This window comes from Sus scrofa, chromosome 7 (assembly GCF_000003025.6).
Source record: "Sus scrofa isolate TJ Tabasco breed Duroc chromosome 7, Sscrofa11.1, whole genome shotgun sequence".
In the NCBI taxonomy this organism is placed as follows: Eukaryota; Metazoa; Chordata; class Mammalia; order Artiodactyla; family Suidae; genus Sus; species Sus scrofa.
Window position 1 is genome coordinate 97,196,417 of NC_010449.5, and position 16,149 is coordinate 97,212,565.

The 16,149-nt window shown below is 41.2% G+C and overlaps 1 protein-coding gene across 2 annotated transcripts in view; it reads left to right on the plus strand.

Moving 5' to 3' along the window:
* Nucleotides 1,558–16,149, plus strand: part of ZNF410 (zinc finger protein 410) — a 48,714-nt gene continuing 34,122 nt past the window's right edge. For both annotated transcript variants that reach the window (XR_002346015.1, XM_003128661.4), the window contains exons 1-3: nucleotides 1,558–1,671; nucleotides 13,988–14,169; nucleotides 15,970–16,105. Coding sequence is in view for 1 of the 2 variants with exons in the window: in XM_003128661.4 (XP_003128709.1) it covers nucleotides 14,137–14,169; nucleotides 15,970–16,105 (169 nt within the window). In the remaining variant the exon portion in view is untranslated. The remainder of the gene's footprint in view (nucleotides 1,672–13,987; nucleotides 14,170–15,969; nucleotides 16,106–16,149) is intronic.

Genomic DNA, 16,149 nt, shown 5'->3' on the forward strand with positions numbered 1-16,149 from the left:
CATCAACCTTTTAATATGGTAAAATTGAGGCTATTTTCCTGAATGTTGTGCTGGTTTTTTTAAGGATCCAGCAACTCAGGATCCTTAACCCACTGATCAAGGCCAGGCATTGAACCTGCATCTTCGTGGATACTAGTCGGATTTGTTAACTGCTGAGCCACAAGCCACGACAGGAACTCCCTGTTGTGCTGGTCTACGGTCAGCTATTTACAAACTGCAATATACTTCTGTGTAGATTCGAACCATGTTAGTAATCAGTCACTCCAGTTAACCTCAGTGGCCTTCACGTCTTTGTTTTATATACTTTTCCTGGACCATTTCATCCCTAGAGAGGGCTTCATCTCTTGTCTGTATGTTGATAACTCCCAATTTTATATCTTTCTTCTTCTTTTTTTTAAGGGCCGCACCTACAACATACGGCCGGTGGCATATGGAGGTTCTCAGGCCAGGGGTCCAATCAGAGCTGTAACCGCCAGCCTACACCAGAGCCACAGCAATGCAGGATCTGAGCCATGTCTTTGACCTACACTGCAGCTCACAGCAACACCAGATCCTGAACTCACTGAGCAAGGCTAGGGATTGAACCCCCATCCTCATGGATGCTAATCAGGTTCATTAACCATTGAGCTACATAGGGAGCTCTCCAACTTCTTATCTTATTTCTGACCTCTTGAGCTAGGGACCTTTACCTCCAAGTAAATATCCTATAGGCCCCTAGGATAGATAAACTCTACTTATCTAAAGAGGAATTATCTTCCCTTGAAACGTGTTGCTTCTTTGTTTATAAATCACCATCTGTTTGTGTACTCAAACTACCTCTCTAGTTTCTTTAGCCTTTATCCTTGAAAGTAGGTATCTATCCTTCTTAGAGACGCCTTTAATTCCCACTGCCACTATCCTCGTTGAGTCCCTCCCTCATCCTTTGGCACACAGCAAGTACTCAAAAAAGTAACTTCACAAAGTCAAATACATAAAGCTCTAACAAGTTGTAGCACCCAGCCTGAAACTCAAGTGTTCTAGCCTCCGTCTGGATATCCGAGAACTCGTTACATCCTAATGTACTGAGAGAACCCAGACTCTGGGGAATTCACATTGCAGAAAAAAGTTATACACGTAAGTCTCAATTCTTCTTGCGAGCAGTATGCAATGCAAAACTAGATTCTGCAAGTTCCCTTCTCCAGCAGTGAAGCTTGGAGGTCCTCTTCACTGAGAACTTTGATAAATATTTAAGTGGTGATCTTTTCCTTCTTGCTTGCCTCCGATGGAACTTGTACTGATCTCAGCTGACAGGAAAAACTACCCCGTCCGCTGCAGCAGGGAAGCAGTGACGTCACGGCTAGACTTTAACGATCCGTTTTTTTCGGGCTTCGCAGACCAAGGAGCTCCAAAGGCCGAGAGGGAATGAGTGGGAGGCGGGAGACCCAGTTCCTTCCCTCCCAGAACCAAGTCCTGCGCTACCAGCTTGGCCCTCTCAGGCCAGCGGCCCTCGGGCTAGAACCCCTGGCCAGGCGGCCATCACCGGACTCGGAGGCGAGCGAGTGGGCGTGTGCGTGGGGGGCGGCCAAACTTCCTGTCCCGCGGTCGAGCTGCTTCCGGCGGGAGCCGGAAGACGCTGTGTGTGGACGGAATTCGAGACCGAGTGACGGACGGACGGCTGCCCGGGACAGGAAGGTGAGCTCTAGGGTGGGCCCGACCGCACCCGCTTGGCTGGACGGTTCTCGAGAGGGAGCGCGCCAGTGCCGGCTCCTCGGGAGCTCGGGCCGAGTTCGACCCCGGAGGGGTTTGGGAATCCGCCCCCAGGGGCACCCACCTGGATCTGGCGCTACCGGGAGCGGCCGGTCTGAAGCCCCACAGCTTCAGCTCTTCCTCTCGCGGGTTTTTGGGGCCTACATTTTGGCTCCTTTGCCTGGTTTTGGGGATGGGGGGAACAACACAAACCCGGATAGCTCGAGTCAGCGAGTGGCCGGGGCCGGGGCCGGGGCGGGGGCTCCCGGACAGCCCCCTAAGCGGGGCCTGCCCACGGACCTTAGGCCCCTTCACTAGGCCATTTGTAATAGGTGAATGAGGATGCCAGGGGGACTCTGCCCTGGACGTTTCAGTCCAGATGCACCCTCTTTCTTATGTCCACTTGCTTTCTGTGTCTGGAAGAAGGAAGGCTGCCAATTCCAAGGGGCTGGGCCGCTGGTTTCTTCTTCGCCTGTCATTTCAGGGCAAGGGTGTGGACTGTGAGTGTTTACAGCCTGTATTCATTTAGCAGGTAGAATTTATCCTCTGAAGTTTTTTTCATGGGAAAGAATTCTACTAGTTTATTAAAGTTTATCCCACTTCCGCACGAGGCTCTGAAACGCATTTAGGAACAATTTGAAAGTAAAATATTATTAACTTGGAACTTAAGAATTTTCGCTTTTCTCTCACTTTGGGGACAAGGGTCCGTGCAACATATATTTGCTAAGAGAATAAAAGAAACATTTTGAAATAAAGCCAAAGGCATTTTGTTATTGTTAAGGAGTGAGAAATTCTACTTTGTGTTATCTTTATGTGGAACAAAGTCAACTAACTTGCAGTCAAAGGATTTAGGTTCTAGTTTTTCAAGTTTTGCATCTAAGTGGATGTCTAATTTTTGGCAAGTTACTTAGTCGCTAACTTTGCGCCTTTTTTTCCCCCTCTGTAAATGAAGGGGCCTACCTATTCATTCAGGAGATATTTCCTGAATGCTTAGTTTGTACAAAGCATCTTGCTAAGTTAATGGGAGAAGGATGAATAAATTCTTTGAACCTTAACCATTGAAAAAAAATATTCAGGTAGATAACTAATACCCAAGGCAAAATGAAATAATTGCTAAAGAGAAGTTAAACTATGTGCTGTGAGAACATAGAGGGAAGGAAGTTTTGTTCTGACTGGGGGAAAGGGATCAGTCTTCATGGAGGATGGCATTTGAGTTGGATTTTATTTTATTTTTATTATTTTTTATTATTATTATTATTTTTGTCTTTTTGCCTTTTCTAGGGCCGCTTCCCCCGGCATATGGAGGTTCCCAGGCTAGGAGTCTAATCAGAGCTGCAGCTGCTGGCCCACCCCACAGCCACAGCAGTGCGGGATCTGAGCCGCATCTGCAACCTACACCACAGCTCATGGCAACCTTCCTTGGATAAGGTGATCCTTAACCCACTGAGCAAGGCCAGGGATCAAACCCACAACCTCATGGTTCCTAGTCGGATTCGTTAACCACTGCGCCACGATGGGAACTCCTCGAGTTGGATTTTAAAGCCTGGAAAGGATTTCAAAAGCTCATAACTGGATTGGAGAATTTTATTACTGGAGGGTCTTATTACTGAAGAACTACTATTGAGCACTGAAATAGGTTGGAATGTTCATTTAGTAGCCAATCCATTGTGTACCTGGAGTAAAGGTTCATTGAGAAATATAGTGGATGCCACAACTGGAACAGTATTTGGGGGCTTGTCGTTGAATATTTCAAATGCCATGCTTAGAGACTTGACTTGTTATTCCAAGGCACTTAACTTTGAGTAAGGGGAGTGACATAAGCATTCCTGTGTTTTGGAAAGATTATTCGAGTGTCTGCAAAAAAAGATGGATTGGAAAGAGGGATTTTATGGGCAAGATGGCCAGTTAGAAGCCTTTTTTTTTTTTTTTTTTTTTTGTATTTTTTGCTATTTTCTTGGGCCGCTCCCGCAGCATATGGAGGTTCCCAGGCTAGGGGTCTAATCAGAGCTGTAGCCACCGGCCTATACCACAGCCACAGCAACGCCAGATCCGAGCCTCGTCTGCGACCTACACCACAGCTCACGGCAACGCCAGATCCTTAACCCACTGAGCAAGGGCAGGGATCGAACCCGCAACCTCATGGTTCCTAGTCGGATTCTTTAACCACTGAGCCACAACGGGAACTCCGAAGCCTTTTTTTAATGGTATAGTTGAAAGATAATGAAAAACCTAAGCAGAGCATTATGGTAGGAATACATTTGGGGGAATCAGAACCACTGGTTATTTAAATATGGTGGATGAGAGAGATTGTTCAATCCCTGAAATTTGCAGCTGAGTGGGAGGAAAATTAGGGAGTAATTGAAATGGATAAGACAGGAAGAAGAACAGGTTTAGTGGGCAAGATGACAGTCTAGATTTTGGACTTTTTACATGTAAGATGGATATCCACATGGCAATATGTAGCAATAAGTTAAAAATGAAAATTCAGAGTTCAGAAGGGAAGTCAGGAGTAGAGATAAAATTTTGGACATCATTTTCAGTGTCATTCATTCATTATACAATTTCTTATTCCGCGCCTACTAGCTACTTACAGGGAAGCTTGTATAAAAGCCATTTAAGCTCATAGTAAAGACAGTCTTAGAGCTTCATAGTATCAGAGTGACTCGTGAAAACCTAAATTACTTAGAAATTACGTGCAGAACTTTGCCAGGTAATAGGTGATAGGTTCTGGGTGTAGGGAGATATAGTAGTGAACAGATTAGTTCCTGCCCTTGTTTATGGAGCTTAAAATTTAGGGAGTGGCCAGACAAAAAGTAAATACTATATAAAAACAAATAAAAGAATTAGAAATTGTGGTAAGTGACAGTAGGGATAGAAAATAAAGGTGGGTGTTGGGGAACTTTCCTTGGATAAGGTGATCAGGGCAAGTCTTTCTACCTGAGTTGATAGTTATTCAGAGCCCTGAAGAATGAAAAAGAGCTAAACAATGGAAGAGAAAGTATTCCTAGGTAGTAGGAAATGACACATGCAGATCCCTAACATAGGAAAGAGCTTAATGTGTTCAAGGAGCTAAGGGAGGTTCTTCTGTCTGGAGCTTACTGAGCAAGTAAGGGAAAACAATTCTGGAGTGTTTTTGGAGAGGCAGGAATGGATCACATAGGTTCTTACAGGCCAGGATAAGGCGTTTGGATTTTTTTCTAGATGTATTAGGAAGTCATTGGAAGAGTTTCAAGCAAGAGAGTGACATAATAGGATTCACATTTTGAGACGATATTTACTGCTGTGAAGAGAATAGAATGGAAGGAGGCAAAGAGAAAAAGCAGGGAGATCAGTTAGGAGGCAGTAACAGTACTTTAAGGTGAGAGTTGATGGTGGCCTGGAGTAGGGTAGTGGCGGTAGAGTTAGAAGGGGGATTTGTGGAGTTCCCGTCGTGGCGCAGTGGTTAACGAATCCGACTAGGAACCATGAGGTTGCGGGTTCGGTCCCTGCCCTTGCTCAGTGGGTTAAGGATCTGGCGTTGCCCTGAGCTGTGGTGTAGGTTGCAGACGCGGCTCGGATCCCATGTTGCTGTGGCTCTGGCGTAGGCCGGTGGCTACAGCTCCGATTCAACCCCTAGCCTGGGAACCTCCATATGCCGAGGGAGCGGCCCAAGAAATAGCAACAACAACAACAACAAAAAGACAAAAGACAAAAAAAAATTAAAAAAAAAAAAAAAGAAGGTGGATTTGTGATCTCTTTTGGAGATAGAATCAGTAAGACTCTAGACTGGACTGGATACTGGGAACAAAGGAAAGAAAGTAGTAAAAGTGACTTCTGAATGGGATGAATGGTGGTTCTCCCTTGAGTGGAGGGTTGTGGTAAGAGGGACTGGCAGGGAATGATGGGAAATAGGCTTGGGGAATAGAATTTATTTTGACCATGTTAAATTTGAGCTATCAAGACATAGGTAGAGATGTCAGATAAGCAATTGTATGTACAAGTCTGCAGCTCAGAGGAGATAGCTGAGGTATAGACGAAAAATTGTGGAGACTGTATCATTTAAAGCTGTGAGTTCACACTGGGAAGGGAGTATAGGACAAGAAGAGGGCTTGCAGACTCTCCTGAGGAACATTAATATTTAGTGAGTGAGTGGAGGAGGGGTATAGGAGTTATCAAAGGACACTGGAGGAGTGGCCATTGAGGTAGGACTGAAATAAGGAACATGTATCTATGAAGCAAAAGAGAGTAAGTGAAGTGTTTAAGGAAAGAGGCAGTGCTTCTAAGGGGAAAAAAAAAATCAGTTGTGACTCCAGTTGCAAATGACCAATTAACTTGAGAAGAGTAATTTATAACAAGGATGTGGGCAGCTCACAAGATCAAAAGAAATGCTGAAGGCCCAGGCTTCATAAAGGACAGCAATCTGAGTAGCCCGAGGGGGAGGCTAACTGCATTACTGGAGTCCTACTGCGGTTTTCACCCTTAGTTACTTCTGTTAGAATTCACTTTTCTGAAGAAAAGCATCAGATTTGTTCATACAACAGTTGGTCGAGGTAGAAAAGAATACCTTACTCTACAGTCCTACCAATAGTGTATGCGCTCGGGGAGGGGTAGATCCCCAAACAAAATGTGGATCCTGCCACCCAAACAGCAGGTATGAATGTGGAACAATCGAAAATAGTAGTTCTCCCGTGCAAAGGTCAAGAAAGATGAGAACAGCGAAGTATCCATTAAATTTGGCAGCATGAAGATCATTGGCTTCAAATTTGGCTCTGAGGGATTGTAGAGAAATGGGAAGGTGACTGTGGGAATGGAGCACCCCAGAAGGATCCTGAAAGAGAAGGAAGAAGGCCTAAGATGAATGCTGGTTTCTGAGCTTCATTCTACCTTCATGGTTCTATATTCCAAATTTCTTTCATCAGTACCCCTTATCACTTTATTGTTAGAATTTAATCAACTCTCATACTATTATCATATGCTAGATAGGATATAAAAATTACTTGGTTTTTCTGTTCCTTGCACTACCATTTTGTACCAACACTTTTTTTAGGGGGGGGGTGTTTGTGATTCATTAATATTAGTAGCATTTTTGCTTTCATTTTTTTAAATTACTGAGTATTGTTTGGGTCTCTGTGGTCAGCCATAGGTGAGGTGGAGGGAGCTGAGAAGCAAATTGGCCTACTCTCAGAGACTAGTCCTCTTGGTTGAAATTATGTGTTGTATTTTGATATTTGTGAATAGTGAGCAGTTGGGGGGAGTGCAGTGTTTCTCAATTTCTTCTCTCTTTTTTTTTTTTTTCCAACCTCCTTCCCCCTTTCCCCTCTTTGCAGAACTGGGTCAAGGTCAAGGCACTTTCTACCTCCTCAAGAGGGAAAGAGCAATACTGAAAATTCTGGGCTTTGTATTCTAGAGTGGAATCACATTGCTTTTTAGAGGTTGGCAGAATGACGTTCTGTTTCTTTTGTGACTGCAGAGTATTAAAAGCCCCTGGTCATCTTTCTGTTTGGAATGCACTCCCTTCTGTATGACGGCAGTCAGGACTAAGGCAAGAGACCTGTGTCAGCTCTGTTCCCCTGTTCCTTGCTCAGTTTACTTTGGATTGATTTTTCTTCCCAGTATTTCTCCATTTAGCCTGCATTGGTTTTAGGCAATATCTGCTCTAGGGAAATGGTGTTATCACTAGTTCCTGTCTAGTATATGAGAGTTCTATATTGGGATGTGGAATTAAAGACTGGTTAATTATAAAGACTACTTTGCCTTTCTTTGCTGGTTGGTGCCTAGTGTGTAATGTTTTCCTTTGCAGATTTCAAGGCCCTTGAGTATGGCTTTCAAGTAATGTCAATTTCACCAAGACTTCTATTAATGGTAGTTGCTGGTTGTAATATATATTGATAGTAGGTTTATTATACCTATGGCTTTATACTTTACGGCTGATTCTGTGTTAAACATATATATTTTTTAGACATTAGAAAGTACTTTATAGCGTTTTCCAATCTATGGGACATAACCTGTTAATAGCTTGTGAGATCATTTTAGTGGATTTTGTCATTTAAAAAAATTCATTGGGCCTAAGATTAGTAATATAGGTTAGTATTTTATTGTTTTATGAAAACATTTTATTTGTGTATATCTCTATGTCTGTTTTGTTCTCTGGGTTCTGATGGAAAAATGTATCTTACTCTGAGTTCCAGTCAGAAAAGTTTGAAAACCACTGCTCTATAGAAAATTTGGATTCATTAACAAAAAGCAGAGTTCTTAACTTTCTATAGTATACTAAGCATTCGATGGATTTTGTTGTTTCTTAAGCACTTGTGCAGAACTTTGTTTCTGAAGATTTTATAATTATTTCTATTGACTGATATATAAGTAATCTAAGGGTAGACCTATTTTGCTTCTGTACTTCAGATCAGTTTCCCGGGGCCAGGAAGATGTGAGTTTGCCCTGGTCTCAACCAACCGGTCAGAATTTAAGTTCCTTGGATTTCTTTTTTAACATACCTCAACTTTATTTAAATTGTTCAGCTACTTAGTGTTAATGTTATGATGTTGAGTGTACTGTAGAAAAAGAGTACGGTTTATCAAACTTCAGTTCCCAGGTTTTGTTTATTTGGCCAAAAACATGGTCAAGTAACATGGTCAGGGATGATCCTGATCATTGAGATTGCTATTGTCATATATCTTTTTTGCTGTTTTTAGTTGTCTCATTACTTATTCCCAGAACTTTTTATTTTTTATTTTTTTATGATTTTATTTTTTCATGATTTTATTTTTTTCTGTTATATCTGATTTACAGTGTTCTGTCAATTTTCTGCTGCACAGCAAGGTGACCCAGTCACACAAATGTGTATACATTCTTTTTTCTCACGTTATCATGCTCCATCATAAGTGACCAGACATAATTCCCATGCTATACAGCCCAGAACTTTTTAGAAAAGGCTTCTTGTGCTCTTTGCTTTGGTTCATTGCAAAGGTTTGTGTTGCCTGCATTCCTTTTAACCCCTAGGCTCACTATGGGATGATATATTCAATAATAGCAGTGGCAAGGTCAATGGATTTCTAAAAAATGTAGTATATGCTGGGCCAAGGTTGTTTTTTTAAGCAGCCTGATTTGCTTTGATGGCCATAGGAAACCATCCACATGGTAAAATTTAGTTGTTGCCAAGGGTAGGGGGAGAAAAAAATCTGAATAGTACTACTTAGACCAGTCCTTGGGTTTCTTTTTTTTTTTTTTAATTGTAAATGATTTTAATATTTTCCATTATAATTGTTTTACAGTGTTCTGTCAATTTCTACTGAACAGGAGAGTGACCTAGTCACATATAGATATACATTCTTTTTCTCACATTATCCTCCATCATGTTCCATCATAAGTGACTAGATATAGTTCTCTGTGCTATACAGTAGGATCTCATTAAGTTCTTGGGTTTCTGAGAGTTGTTTAGTTATGAACTCTTTATCCAGAGTCAGGATTCTTTTTTGTTGTTGTTATTATGGCGGTACCTGTGGCATATGGAAGTTCCTGGGTGAGGGATCAAATCCTAGCCATAGCTATGAGCTCCAATCTATACCACAGCTGTGGCAATGCTGGACCCTTTAACCCATTGCCCTGCGCCAGGAACAGAACCCACACCTCTGCAGTGACAAGAGCTGTTGCAGTCAGATTCTTTTTTTGTTTTGTTTTGCTTTGCTTTTTTTAGGGCCAAACCTGTGGCATATGGAAGTTACCAGGCTAGGGGTCAAATCGGAGCTTCAGCTGCCAGCCTACGCCACAGGCACAGCAACATGGGATCTGAGCTGTGTGTGCAACCTACACCACAGCTCATAGCAATGCCAGATCCTTAATCCACTGAGCAAGGCCGGGGATCAAACTCACATCCTCATGGATACTAGTAGGGTTTGCAACCCACTGAGCCAGAAAGGGAACTTCCTGCAGTCAGACTCTTAATCCACTGTGCCTAGGTTCCCAGGCTAGGAATCGAATCGGAGCTACAGCTGCTGGCCTACACCACAACCACAGCAACTTGGGGTCTGAGCTGCATCTGTGGCCTACACCACATCTCATGGCAACGCCAGATCCTTAATTGAGGCCAGGGATCAAACCTGAAACCTCATTGTTCCTAGTTGGATTCGATTCTGCTGTGCTACGACGGGAACTCCTCATTATCTCTTTTTTATTTATGGAGTTAAATTGGTAATTTTTCTGTTAAAAGGAAATAAGAATGTAAAGTTTACCTGTCTACCAATTAAAGATACAAAATAAAAATGAAGAAATATTACTGTTTACATTAAAGGACTTTGGGTGATGTAAGCAACTGCTTTGTATTGTATCTCTGGTCTCTTAATTAATAGCATAAGATGAGCCTGGGAGTAAATTTCCTCTGAGACCCGTAATTATCTTGAAAATAGCTTCCCTTTGAGTAAGAGCAGTGCCTCTCACTCTAGTGTCATGTAAATTGTATTTGGAGGAAAAATATTGCATTGGACACCCCCCCAATACTGGCAAATTATTTTTATTATAATTTACTCAAAGTGTACTCAGACATAAAGCTAGGTAGTCCTTATTCCTCCTACATTGAACCACTATAGCTCTTAATCAACTATAAAGTCAAAACAGTAATAGAGGTAGGGTCAGTGGAGTTTTCTTTAATGTATGCTGAAGCAAGATGGTTTTCATAAGCAGTCTGACATATTTTGATTGCCATAGGAACCATTATCAGTATTATGTCAGTTGTTACTTAAAGATATGGATTTATATCTTTATGAGTAAGCATGTAGATGTAAACCATGCCAAAAAACCCCCAAGAAATCCAGGAGTTCCCATTGTGGCTCAGGGGAAATGAATCTGACTGGCATCCATGAGGAGGACGCAGGTTCGATCCCTGGCCTACTCAGTAGGTTAAGGATTTGGTGTTGCTGTGAGCTTTGGTGTAGGTCACAGATAAGGCTCAGATCTGGCGTTGCTGTGGCATAGGCCAGGGGCTACAGCTCTGACTCAACCCCTAGCCTGGGACTTCCATATGCCAAGTATGTGGCCCTTAAAAAGCAAATAGTAATAATAGTAGTAGTAGTAATGATGATATAGGTACTGATTCTTTCCGGAAAATACAGGTGTTAATTTTTTTAAATTATCACAAATGAAAACACTAAAATAAAATGATGTTCTAGACAACCATAAACCCTTGAGAAATGGTGGTCTAGAGGTGGCTCTTAAACTGTAAGAGAGGTAGCAGCTCTCTTCTCTAAATTGTTACTGCAGGAGTTCCCGTCGTGGCGCAGTGGTTAACGAATCCGACTAGGAGCCATGAGGTTGCAGGTTCGGTCCCTGCCCTTGCTCAGTGGGTTAAGGATCTGGCATTGCCGTGAGCTGTGGTGTAGGTTGCAGACACGGCTTGGATCCCGCGTTGCTGTGGCTGTTTCGTGGCTACAGCTCCGATTCGACCCCTAGCCTGGGAACCTCCATATGCCGCGGGAGCGGCCCAAAGAAATGGCAAAAAGACAAAAAAAAAAAAAAAAATTGTTACTACAGCTTTGCAGAAATGTCCAAAATCTAGTATATTTGATTTTACCCCCTTGTTTGGTCCACATATTCATATGCTTAAAATTTTTTTCCATTTTTCATTAGTTAAGGATAGCAGAAACGAACCTGTTCGTTTCTAAGAAAACTGATATACAGGACAGTAAATAATTATCTAATTTCTTAAGGATTTTACAATCCTGGAATCCTAAGGATTACATAAAGAAATCCTAAGGGGAAACCCTAAGGATTATCTAAGCAAGTATTTGATAATTTCTTGGCTTCTTGAAATGAGCTGGAATTGGGGAAAAGGAATTCTTAAACCCTGATGATTCCAGATTAAACTTAGATGGATGTAATCACTATTCATGCCAACTTGTTCTGTGGGTGGGACTGCTGGCTCTGCAGCCTAATGGCTAGACCATGTAATCGTACTGAGCCTTGGTTCCTTACTTGGTGAAAAGAAGTGTGGATAAATTACACTGAGCAATTACAGTGCCTGAATAAGAAAAATGTATGTGAAAAGAAAAGTCAGGACTTATGATAACTTTATGTGGTAAACTTAAAATGAGCACTCTCATTTACATCTTGTAAAATTTTTTTATGATGAAAATGAGGATTTCTAGATGCTAACAAGAGAGTGAGGGTTGAAACAGAACAGTAAACATCTATTCACCTACTTTTAAATACTGTTTTTGGTAGAGTAAGTCTGTCTTATTCTAATTTTCCTCTTTACTTTGGTATGTATGGAAAACTGCCATCCTGGGTACATTTTACACTGTATGCTTAATTTGTATATAATAGTGCAGAAATTGTACAAAATAAAGTGGACTCAGTATGCCAAAATCCTGAAAGAAAAGTTAAGCTTTGAGAAAGTAAGAATTTAAATTAAGGGGGGAATCATACAATGAGACACCAACATCAAATGCTTTCACTGGCATGTGGAATCTGAAAAAAAGGACAGAATGAACTTCTTTGCAGAACAGATGCTGACTCACAGACTTTGAAAAAGTTATGGTCTCCAAAGGAAACAGTTTGGGGGGTTGGGGGATGCACTGGGGTTATGGGATGGAAATCCTGTAAAATAAATTAATTAAATAAGTGATAAAATTGGGTTGTGATGATCATTGTACAACTATAAATGTAATAAATTCATTGAGTAATAAAAAATTTTTTAAAATAAGGGGGGAAAATAGCTTCATGAGGGTCTCAAGAGTACTACTTTAGGAAAGACTATTCAAATTTTGACTGACTGTATAACTACCTTTTAGAAAAAATTGGGAAATAAAGTACAATGTCATACCAGCCTACCACCCAATATAGCGACTATCAGGGCTATATGAATTTCCTTTTACCTTTTTCAGTGCATATCTTAACTAGTTAATTTATTTTTTGGCCACATCTGTGGCATGCAGAAGTTCCCAGACCTGGGATTAAACCTGTGCCATAGCAGCAACCTGAGCCCAGATCCTTAACCCATTGAGTTACTAGAGAACTCCTGTCTTCACTAGTTTTAATAAAAGTGAATGTATAATTTTGTATTTTGTTTTTGTAATTTAATGCCATTAGCATTTTTTGTTGTTTTGTTTTCATAACTTTTTAAGTGACAGTGACATAGTCTAGTCAACTGTAACCTAATTATTGAATACATACGGGCATTTATGTTTTTCACAGTTGTTTATTACCATAGATGGTAAGGTGAAATTCTTTGGGCATGTAGCTTTTTCCATATTTAAGACCTTTTCTGGAGTTCCCGTCGTGGCTCAGTGGTTAACAAATCTGACTAGGAACTATGAGGTTGTGGGTTCGATCCCTGGCCTTGCTCAGTGGGTTAAGGATCTGGCATTGCTGTGAGCTGTGGTGTAGGTCGCAGATGCAGCTCGGTCCGAGTTGCTGTGGCTCTGGTGTAGGCTGTGAGGCTGCAGCTCTGATTAGACCCCTAGCCTGGGAACCTCCATATGCCGCAGGAGCGGCCCTAGAAAAGACAAAAAACGAAACAAACCAAAAAAAAAACCTTTTCTTAGAATAGATTGTTAAAAGTAGAAATTCTACATCAAAGTACAACATTTTATAGGTTTTGATACCTGTTGAGCTTGTTCTGTTTTATTTTATTTTTGTTTTTGTTTTTTTTTTTTTAGGACCGCACCTGTGGCATATGGAGGTTCCCAGGCTAGGGGTCAAATTGGAGCTATAGCCGCTGGCCTACACCACAGCAACAGCAACGCGGGATCCAAGCCACATCTGCAACCTACCCTACAGCTCACGGCAATGCTGGATCCTTGACCTGCTGAGCGAGGCCAGGAACTGAACCCTCAACCTTATGGTTCCTAGTCGGATTCATTTCTGCTGTGCCACGACGGGAACTCCTTTTTTTTCCTTTTTTAGGGTTGCACCTGTGGCATATGGACATTCCCAGATGCCAACCTATGCCACAGCTACAGCAACGCTAGATCTGAGCTGTGTGTTGACCTCTACCACAGTCACAGTCACGCAACACCGAATTCTCAACCCATTGAGTGAGGCCAGGGACCGAACCTCCATCTTCAAGGATACTAGTTGGGTTCGTTATCTCTGAGCCTTGATGGGAACTCCCTAATTAAATTCTTAACCCACTGAGCCACAATGGGAACTCTGGGCTTGTTCCATTTTAAACAAGTGTTTGGACTGAATTCTTTATTTGCTTGCTTGTGATTTTTGCATATGTGAAGAAGTAGCTTTGTTATTTAGATACATTTTCCTACTGCTCTTAATTCTCTCTTCTTTCCTTGTTTAGGCTAAATTGATTACCACCCAGCACAGTACCTTACAGGAAAAGCATAGCACTTCCTAGAGGAATATGAGCATAACAAGAAGGTGCCACTGACTCTGAATTAAATTTTTAACCTGTCCCCTGAACAGCTATAGGATTTGGAAGCTGAATCAATGTTATCAGATGAGTTAGAATCCAAACCAGAGGTAAGGCAACTGGTTTCCTTTTCTTTTGGTGGGCTATATTCCAAAGTTTGTTCTTAGTTCAGAGTCAGCAAACTTTTTCTGTAATGAGCCAGGTAGTAAATATTTTAGGTTTTGTGGGCCGTATGGTTTTGGTTGTAACTACTAGTTTATTATTTTTCTATTACTAAGTACCTAGAGATTTAAAAATTAGGTTTTTACCTTTTGAGACGCTTTATGTGTATATATATATACATATATACATATATGTATATATGTATATATATATATATTTTTAGGGCTGCAGCCACGGCACCCAGGCTAGGGGTCGAATCAGAGCTGTAGCCACCAGCTTACACAACAGCCACAGCAATGCCAGATCTGAGCTGCATCTTCGACCTACATCACACCTTGCCACAACGCCAGATCCTTAACCCACTGAGTGAGGCCAGGGACCAAACCCACAACCTCATGGTTCCTAGTCATATTCATTTTCGCTGCACCATGACGGGAACTCCTTATATATGTTTTTTAAATAAGTGTAAATTATTATGCATTTAGGTAACTACATAATGACTAAGTTTTACTTTATGTATATGACATATACATGTATACATGTATAAATATTTACTACCACAGACCATTTTAAAAAATTAATTTTGTATGTATATAAAAGTATTTTCTTTCTAAATGTGATTGGGGATTTAAAAATTTTTAATTTTTATTCATTTTTCTCATTTTAATTTTAAAACATCTGTGTTACTTAGTGGAAAGATCACTGTTTTTTTTTTTTTTTTTGGCTTTTGGCTTTTGGCTTATAAGGGCTGTAACCACAGCATATGGAGGTTCCCAGGCTGGGGGTCCAGTCAAAGCTACAGCTGCTGGCCACAGCCACAGCCATAGCACCGCCAGATCTGAGCTGCGTCTTTGAGCTTCACCACAGCTCATGGCAACGCCAGATCCTTAACCCACTGAGCAAGGCCAGGGATCAAACCCGCAACCTCATGATTCCTAGTCGGATTCCTTTCCGATGAGCCACAAAGGGAACTCCAAATCGCTGAATTTGGAATCATGTTATTGAAGTTTGAAGACTGACAGTGTGCCTAACTAGTGATATGTCCTTGGACTAGTCATTAGTGTCTTCAACTTGGTTCCTTATCTTTAAAATACATGTTCATTTTCACTGAGTTATAGTAAGGATTTTTTTTTTTTTTTTTTTGGCCGAATCCATTGCATGTGGTAGTTCCTAGGCCAGGGATCAAACCTATGCTGCTGCAGTGACATTGCTAAACCCTTAACCCACAGAGCCACCAGGAAACTCCTATAGTGAGGATTGAAAGAGCCAGTGTATAGAAAAGTGCTTTGTAAAATTTATCAGTACAATGCAGTTGAATTTTGTAATAGCCACCTTTTTTTTTTTTTTTTTGCCTGTGTCTTGATGTGGGATGTGAGTTCCTAGACCAGGGATGGAATCTGGGCTGCAGCATTGAAAGCACTAGGTCCTAACCACTGGACCACTAGAGAACTCTCTGTAATAGCCAATATTTTAAAATAAATTTTTTTTATCACTTCTTTTTTATGGAAGATGATAGAAGTTAATTATGTAATTCTGTTTTTATCTGGAACAGAACACTTGATAAAAATAGTTTAAAATATTATTTTATAGTTAATCTAGTTTTTTCTATGACTAAGGCTGAAACTAGTGAGCCGTCAAGACTTAATTACATCATTGCCTTTTGGTAAATTCAGAGATTTGGGTCCATTCCTAATAACCAGTATTATTTGTTGTCTCTGTACCACCACCCCCTCCTCTTTCCCCTCCAGCTCCTGGTACAGTTTGTTCAGAATACATCCATCCCTTTGGGTCAGGGGCTGGTGGAATCAGAAGCTAAGGACATTACTTGCCTGTCCCTCCTTCCAGTGACTGAGGCCTCAGAATGCAGTCGGCTAATATTACCAGGTAAAAATTAAGATCTCTTGTTTGTCTTAAGAGATAAGACAAAC